Source organism: Necator americanus, chromosome II (assembly GCF_031761385.1).
Source record: "Necator americanus strain Aroian chromosome II, whole genome shotgun sequence".
Classification (NCBI taxonomy): domain Eukaryota; kingdom Metazoa; phylum Nematoda; class Chromadorea; order Rhabditida; family Ancylostomatidae; genus Necator; species Necator americanus.
This window is the reverse complement of record NC_087372.1, coordinates 22,537,950-22,546,517: the sequence shown is the minus strand read 5'-3', so window position 1 is coordinate 22,546,517 and position 8,568 is coordinate 22,537,950. Positions and strand designations below refer to the sequence as shown.

The window sequence follows — 8,568 nt, the reverse complement described above, 5'->3', positions numbered from 1 at the left end:
ATGACTAACAAATTTTATGTAACTTTGATAGTCATATCCTGTGTATCGTTTTTTGAACATCGAAAGCTGATTAGATGAAGTGCTGGATGTAGATGAAGCAAAAAAGACGATTACAGCTCATTCAGGTACATTTAATAACAACAGCAACACATATTCAACTGTTGCAAAATATGGCCTTGATTTGCTGGTTTTGCCCTAGAAAAACTGACTAGGAGTCACCTAGCATCATCTCCATTTACTTCGAAAAATCCTGCACTAGACCTAATGCCACCGAAATGAAAGAAAAACAGTGGAAAACAGTTTTTGAGTGGAAAAGTCCGAAAACGCCAAAGCAGTAAAAATAGAGGAACCATTTTCCAGCCGATTTCCTTGATGCACCTCTGCAAGAAGTTGTGCATGCCATATATATAATCAAGTAATATAGATCCTAAGGTTATTTTGGTTGAACACTGCTGCAAAAGGACTGAAAAGAATAGAAAAAGTTGCAGTTCAAATGTAGTCGACACGACTTCAAACATCGTTTGCAAATCCGCCGAAACATCGAGAACATACCCCGACAACTTTGTTTGCATTTACACTGACCATTGTGTAAGGATGTATTGTAAGGTTTTACTGTCGTTATGTTTGTCATAGTGCATTACTTTCAGTAAAGATAAGCAAGAAATCTTCCTTCTTTTTCACATGCGTATTTATCTGGAGAGCTCCAATTGATATGCAAATCAGTCGTAACCGATTGGTTTTTAGCGGAGATTATTTCAAAAGTAACCGACAATGATAGGGAATGCGTCTCTGCTTTTTTTTTTAAAAAAGAAAACAAACCGGGGAAAATAGCAGCTGCGTATCACCACACATTGCGCAAATTGGAGAGGATTTCATTAGTCAACATCAATGCCGCATTGATTGCAACGTTTTCGGAATGGAGACGAAATTCTTGTAGATGAATAGTGTGGAGAACAACACACCTTGTTTGATAATGATGAGCTAATGAAATGAATCAATTCGGCTTCAAAACAACTCAAACGATTCCAGTACACATTGGCTATTCATGGCCAACCATCATGGTGCAGAAGCCGGGACCCGAATGCATGAAATTGTTGAAACACCAGTATTTCCACATTACAATTCGCTTCCGCATGACGTGCGATTACCACGGACAAAATCAGTAATTCACTGCTCAGATTTGAACCAACCGACTGACTTGTTTCAGTCACTATAACACCAGCTGGCGGATAAAGGATCCAAAAGTCGCGAATAAGTGAAAAATTGGGTTGCCAACTTTTTGGAGTCGTAGCCCCCCATATTTTTGAGAAGGACATTCACTAGTTGCGTGTTTAATGGTAAAAGATCATTGGTGGAAATGAATATCTCTTAGATCAAGCAATTAATAGCAGTTTTTAGTTGCATTTTAACAAGAAATTTCGTTCCTGTTAAAATAACTTCTAGGATAACCCTTCATTTCTAGTACAAACAGCTATTTCGAAACAAAATGTAATAAATGCAGAACAAAAAGAGATCAGTCACGGATGTGGGTTCCTGCATGACAAGTCGAAGTTGCGAATGCTTTCGTTCTATATTTCTGCTCCGAATATTTCTAGGGTGTCCGTGAGCAGTAGCCTTCAGTATCACTCAACCTATTCAGCAGAAAAAATGTTTATACAGGCTTACTACTACAGACTAGAGTCGATTATTATTCTGCCCTGAGCAATCGCATTGCGCACTGGTATTCACGACCTGACCTACTGAGTTCAAAAGGTAAACTACGTCTATCTCGTCAGCCGATCAGGCACAAAATGCATCATATGCAGATATAGTTGACCAAGTTCTAGCTCACAACAACATCGCTTGTGGTGCTATCCTCCCAATGCACACATATCCACACGCATCCACACGCAATCCAAATCCACACGCATCCACATCCACGCATGCGGAGAATAATCGAGGTTCAATTAATCCAGAAATATCCCAAACCTTATGCTGAGTTAGAATAAAACTAAGGACAAGAAAACAGATCAAAATTAGAGAGACAAAGTGTAATTTGAGCGAATGCCATCACCTGCGGCGATCACGAGACCTGCTCCTGATGAAATAAATGCTCAGCAAAGCAAAAACGTTTCTACACTGGAGACATACCTCTTTCTTTCCCTATTCCTGTCACGCGAGCGACTACGGCTTTTCTTTCGTTCTCTTAACAAATAAAGAAGAACTGAAACTACCATAAATAAATACGTGAACGACATACTTGCTTCTCTTTCGATCCCTAGCTCTATCCCTCTCTTTGGATCGGCTCCCTCTGCGGTCAATTTCCCGATATCTGTCTCTTCCATGGTCCCTCGACTTTTCCTCGTCCCTATCCCTCGATGAGCTTCGCTTCCTGGTTCGTTCTCGACCGCGTTCCCTACAAACTTCAGAATAAAATCATTTCATCTTCTTGAAACTAAATTTTCATCTAAAGCGCATGTAAGAAGAAGCCGTATATATGTTATTGAAAACTTTTACGTCACTATGGGATGTTTCTTACTGCATGAAACCCAACGAAGCTCAGACAATTATTGGAAGAAAAAGATGCTCATAAGTCATAAGTACTAATAAGATACAATTTCATTTTCTGAAAATAATAATCCATTACGAATCGTAGAGTAGGGTCAAAACGACATGAAGCACGCAAGCAATTGCGTATGCGGTTTCTCTCGAGGCGCTCAGGCGGAGCGTAGCGGCTAGGAGCGTGGTAAAACCCATGCTGACATCACCCGCAATTGCACTCGTGATTCATGTCGTTTTGACCAGACTATACGTACGGCTACGTCCCTCCGGGCAGGGCGCCTGGCTCGGCCAGGCAACGGTAGGAGTAGGGCGTTATCCGCAATTACGTGCTTTTAAGCACCTTTGGGGTGATATTTCGGTTCATTCATATGTTCAGTTGAGAGTTTGTGTTCCAATTTAGCTATGTTCTATAAATACATCGTTATGGAGTTACGTTTGTTGTCAAATAGCGCTAAAAAATGTTTAGATGCTCGTTATAATACGTTCATTATGTCTTTAGTGCTACTGACGTAAAGCTATGATCTGGGCTGACTGTCTCCCTTTCATACTTCCGACCGGTAGAGTTTGATGTGTGGATGCGTTGTTCCGACTTTACTAAAACTGTATCCTGATTCTCTTCTCCTTTTTTTTGCTTTGAATTCTGTGAACTGTTGTGGCTCTGCTTTACTAATTCTCGGAGAGGCAATTGAACACTCTTTAGTTCATAGTAGTTACTGGATTTTGACTCTGTATAGCTAGGTATTGTAGTCTCCATTAATACTACTATGGTCTGTGTCTGTTTTATTTCGACCTTCAAATGTTACTGCTATTGACAAACTTTCTTTTTTCGCTACAAGACTTCACAATTTTACCACCGGTTGATGACTTTTCTTGCAATCAGGAAGCGCATTAATATTTTACAAACCCACATATTCGACTTAATCCAGTCACATCTTCCAATACTTCTTCCCTTCCCGAAATGGTTATGCCGACATTATGTTACTTATCAATAAACATCGTCATGTATTGGATAATGCTGTTTAAGTTTACTTTCTTAGTGGCCTAAGTATGTTTCTTGGGGTCTAAGCCACCAAACAAGAATTGGCACGATAATTACGTTAATTAGCATATCTTAACCGAACATCTTGATTGATTGCGAAATATCTTCAAAAATCGTCGTTTATAAGGCTGATCCAACAGGAATCCGCCATTCATTTGCATAACAGAATAGCTGCTGCTAACTTGCTGACTCTTCGTGATTTCACTCTGACCACAATGTGATCGGGGCTTGCATCATTTATTAATTTTACAAATACAAATTTTTCTTGCTGATCGTGGATTGCTATGCAAGGAGCGACCGTGAAGATGAGCGCAAGAAATTTGAATGCTGCAAACGCTAGTGTGGGGTAATTAACGCTAGTGCTAATTTTAGTGGTTAATTGCTAATGCTAATTAACGTAATTGCTGTTCCTGTCAACCAATCATGTTTAGTAGCTCAGATCTCAAGAAACCTATTAAAGTAGCCCATAAGACCACTTTTTCGGTGGTCTCCAAACCCTTTTTGTCACCAGACATTCAATTGTGCTAGAGCAGGCGCCACGCCGCAACGGCACCACCCGGTGAGGTATCGCTATGTGGTAGTAGGTATACCAGCACTGAGTTATCAGATGACCCTTTCCATGACTTACGTAGGATAAACACGGATGAGTAGAAGTGTATTTGCACAATCGCTAAGTCAGTAAACTTAAACGCTGAACATACGGTTACTTAAAAATGGAGAAACAGATAACCACTAAAAATGGGGAAAGAAACATAAGCCTAGACGGTAAAGGTAAGAAAGTATATTTTGATGCTTGTATATCACTTACAGGTCTCGCTGCCGTGACGACTTATGCACTTTCTCACGAGAATGCTCAGACGACCGTTCAACATCCCTCTTTTCGTTTTCGGTATCTTCGCAGGAACATTCTCCACCAGAGCATGAGCAGGAGCAGCTGAACAGTTGAAAGAAAAATGTAATAAATCATTGAGACGCTGATAACGGGAAATGGTCCAGTAAAACGATTTCCCGACTTTCACTGTATCATACTTTCGAATGGGTTTCATTGTGAGGCAAATACACTGCAAGAAGCAAACACTAGATCCTTATCAGATTTATTTAAAGGAACCCCAGATGGAAGTTCACACTGCGGCGCAAATGAACATAGCATTTCGTAATAATAAAAAAAGGAGCTCGGAGTAGGTTCCTTATTGCTGGAATGATGTTTTAAAAACGTTAAATCTAAATAAAGGTTTTGTGACCTCCACAAACTTCGACACAATGCCAAAAAGTATAGGGAGACGTGTTTTGCAGTATTAACTTCAGTGTTATGTGTTGTATCTTCATTTCATATCATATCATGATGATAATCTCCATTAGCTAACTCCAAAGATAGGACATTCTTCTCGATGCTCTATACCCACATGATCAGACGTAAGTTGGAATTTTCGCAGAGGGTTTTAAGAGTGGTGTTGGCGCAAGAGGAGAAGCGAAAGGGATCATATTCGATATACGTATTTGAAACAAAATCATGTAATACTTAGATAAATTATTGAGAAATGCTCGAAAGCTGTGCAGTGAAAACAGTATAGCTAATATAAGAGCATACAAGCCACAAAATGGCAAAATCTCTTATTCCTTGTACTTCTGTTAATAGAACAAGTACCGGCTCAAGCCGCGCAAAATTGTGTCTGCTACTTACAACCAGCTGTCAACGTGAGAACAAATCATCGAATCTTTGAACAAATATTATGCATTATGAATAACTAGAGCGGGTGTCCACGGATCTCCCTCACTAGGGGGATCACAGCCGGTTAGTCGCGAGGCTACGTGGCGCGTCCCCGGGTAACGGATAGGGGGCTTATCGCGGACCAAAAGCGACCTTGTGCTTGCCCAGAGACGCAGGTGGGTTCAGGGGATGCACTCCCTGTTTCTGCTGAGCCAGCACTGACTCATGATATCCTTGTATCCCGCACGTCGGTCCGGCCAAAAGCCTGCAATCAAGTGACTGGGAGGTGCAAGGGAGGCGGTTTGGAGTCGCTTCCAACAAATAAGCTCCACATGTCCACTTCGGGAGAACGGAAGTTCTCCCAAAAACTCATGGGACTAGAGGCATGCAACCTGCCCATGGGTTTCAAATTTTATGCAAAACACAGTAATAGAAAAGTCTCCTGATTCCGGAGGAAAGTCTGGAACCAGGTAGGACGGGGTTGCAGGAGTCATATAGGCTACCGAAACGGAAAAGGACTAGGATGGCGATCTGTACTTACAAAGCACGTACGCTTGCATCGGAAGCGGTCATCGAAGATCTGATGATGCAAGCCAAGAAGATCAAGTACGACGTCATCGGACTGACCTAGACGAGACGACGTCATCCTCTCAACGCCGTATATGAAACTGGAGAACTGTTCTTAGGAGCATGCGACAGTAGAGGTGTTGGTGGAGTTGGTGTCCTCGTCAACACGAATATAGCAAAGAACATCGACTCTTTCGAACAACTTACGACCAGAATCGGACGTCTGCGGATGAGAAGATGTGGTCCAACATCAGCTTTGACTATCTTCGTCGCTTACGCTCCAACATCAAGCTACGATGAAGAAGAAGTTGAAGCTTTCTATATGGACCTGGAGAAGTTCTACCGAGAAGATCATGCCTTCTACGAGGTCATCATTGGCGATTTCAACGCCAAAGTTGGCCCAAGAAGAACGCCGGAGGAACTTCACATCGGGACCCACGGCCTACAATGGAGCGACCAGGGGAAGAGGCTCTCCGAGTTCATCATGACGACTAAGACCATCCATGGGAACTCGCAATTCCACAAGCCCTCCCCTCTACGCTGGACGTGGGAGTCACCCGGTGGAGGGTACCGTAATGAAATAGACATCATCGACAATAGAAGGTTCTGCCTAACGGACGTCGCTGTTGTACCAAAGTTCTATACGGGATCGGACCATCGCCTCCCCCGAAGAAGATTTTCCTTCACAAGGAGAGCAGAGAAAGCCGCCAAGTTCAGAGAGAGAAATCTCAGAAATGTCATCAACTGTGATCTCTTCGCTACGCTATCCGGCTTTTGGGAAGATTCCGCAATGGACAACATCGATGAGGAATATGACCGGCTCGCTGAACACCTTCACGACTGCGCGAAGAAGGCTGAGAGTTTTAAAACTACCAAGAGACGCCTGTCTCTTGAAACTCTTGAGATGATACGCCAGCGTGGAGCAGCACGAGCCGCAGGGAACCAAGAACTCACGCCGGTGCTCGCAAGGCTTTGCAGAGAGGCGATAAAGGAAGACCTTAAAGAGAGAAGAGCAGAAGTAATGGCTGAAGCTGCAGAGGCGGGGAAAAGCATCCGTTATGCTCGTCCAGACTTCGCCAGTCGCAAGACAAGGATGACTGCTCTCCGGAACCTGAAGGGAACAACCATTGCATCGAGAAGTGGGATGGAGAGAATAAGACCAGAACAACTGAAGAACCTTCCGCCAGCGCTCATCAACACCCTGGCGAGGCTCTTTACACGTTACCTGTCGGAATGCAAGGCTTCTAAACAGTGGAAGACCAGCAAGACCGTGTTGCTGTATAAAAAGAGAGATCCACATGACATCAGCAACTATCGTCCAATCTACTTACTGTCCGTCATCTACAAGCTCTTTACAAGAGTGGTCCTTAATAGGATTGAAAAAGTCTTGGACGAAGGACAGCCATGCGAGCAAGCAGGCTTTCGAAAAGGATTCAGCACGATTGACCACATTCACATTGTTTCGAAACTTATCAAGGTATCACGAGAGTACAAGATGCCGCTCTGTCTCACCTTCATCGACTTAAAGAAGGCCTTCGACTCAGTTGAGATCGAAGCGGTCGTGGAAGCCTTGGACAACCAAGGTATCCCTACTCAGTACATAAAGGTACTTCGAGAGTTGTACAGTCACTTCACGACCGGAATTTCGTCATTCTACAAGAATATCATCATTGACGTGAAGAGGGGAGTCCGACAGGGTGAAACAATCTCACCCAAAATATTCACAGCCACCTTCGAGAACGCAATGCGAAAGTTGGAATGGGACGACATGGGAGTGAAGATCGACGGTCGGCAGCTACACCATTTGCGCTTCGCTGATGACATCGTACTGATAACACCTAGCGGAACGAATGGTGACCGAATTCGACGAAACATGTGGATGCATCGGTCTTCAGCCGAATCTACAAAAGACGATGTTCATGCTAAACGAATGGGTCTCGGATGCCTCATTCACGCTCAACGGAACGAACATATCCGAATGCACCAGCTACGTTTATCTGGGTCGGGAATTGAACATGATAAACGACCTGACCCCGAGCTGGGCAGGAGGAGACGAGCGGCTTGGGGAGCGTACAAGAGCATCGAGGATGTAGTGAAGAAGACCAGGAACACCCGGCTCCGTGCTCACCTCTTCAACACCACCGTACATACTGCTTTGACTTATGCTTCGGAAACCTGGGCATTTCGCAACCAGGAAGAAAACGCGGTGAGCGTCATTGAACGCGCAATTGAGAGAGTGATGCTAGGAGTATCCCGTTTCACACAATTGAAGGCCGGGATTCGAAGTTCTCTCCTACGTCAGCGATCGAAGATTAGAGACGCCGCCGCGTTTGCCGAGGAAAGTAAAGTAAGGTGGGCCCGACACGTGATGCGCTTTAACGACAACCGTTGGACCAGAGCCGTGAGCGACTGGGTTCCCCGCGATATTAAGCGCACTACAGGAAGACCGCCGACCCGTTGGTCAGATTTCTTCACGAAGTCCTTCAAAGAAAAGTCCTCGTGTCCCACGCGAAAGGAGGAACCACTGGGCTACTCTGGCGCTCAATCGGGACAAATGGAAGAATTACTGGCGCCCGCTCGACCAGTTCGAAGATCAACGGGAGTCAAGGTGATCGAGGTGATCAAGGGCGGGTGTAGCGCAATCAGTAAAAGGTTCCGCTGTCTGCATGATTGATGGAGGTTCGAATCCGCCCTAGTGCTCACAACGCCTTTC

At 44.1% G+C, this 8,568-nt stretch overlaps 2 protein-coding genes across 4 annotated transcripts; one reads left to right on the top strand and one right to left on the bottom strand.

Moving 5' to 3' along the window:
• Positions 1–261: 261 nt before the first annotated feature.
• RB195_019053 (uncharacterized protein) lies at positions 262–5,934 on the bottom strand (the record flags this gene model as incomplete). Of its 2 annotated transcripts, XM_064186738.1 has the most annotated exons (6): positions 262–380; positions 2,054–2,077; positions 2,131–2,184; positions 2,240–2,395; positions 4,389–4,514; positions 5,841–5,934. In XM_064186738.1, 6 exons carry the CDS (start codon positions 5,932–5,934, stop codon positions 262–264), a joined length of 573 nt encoding a protein of 190 aa, XP_064042619.1. The 2 variants fall into 2 exon arrangements, with proteins under 2 accessions (XP_064042619.1, XP_064042620.1); XM_064186739.1 differs by lacking the exon at positions 5,841–5,934 and having other exon boundaries at positions 4,389–4,626.
• Positions 5,812–8,529, top strand: RB195_019052 (uncharacterized protein; the record flags this gene model as incomplete). Of its 2 annotated transcripts, XM_064186737.1 has the most annotated exons (2): positions 5,812–5,856; positions 5,920–8,529. In XM_064186737.1, 2 exons carry the CDS (start codon positions 5,812–5,814, stop codon positions 8,527–8,529), a joined length of 2,655 nt encoding a protein of 884 aa, XP_064042617.1. The 2 variants fall into 2 exon arrangements, with proteins under 2 accessions (XP_064042617.1, XP_064042618.1); XM_064186736.1 differs by lacking the exon at positions 5,812–5,856 and having other exon boundaries at positions 6,085–8,529.
• Between the last annotated feature and the right edge of the window lie 39 nt (positions 8,530–8,568).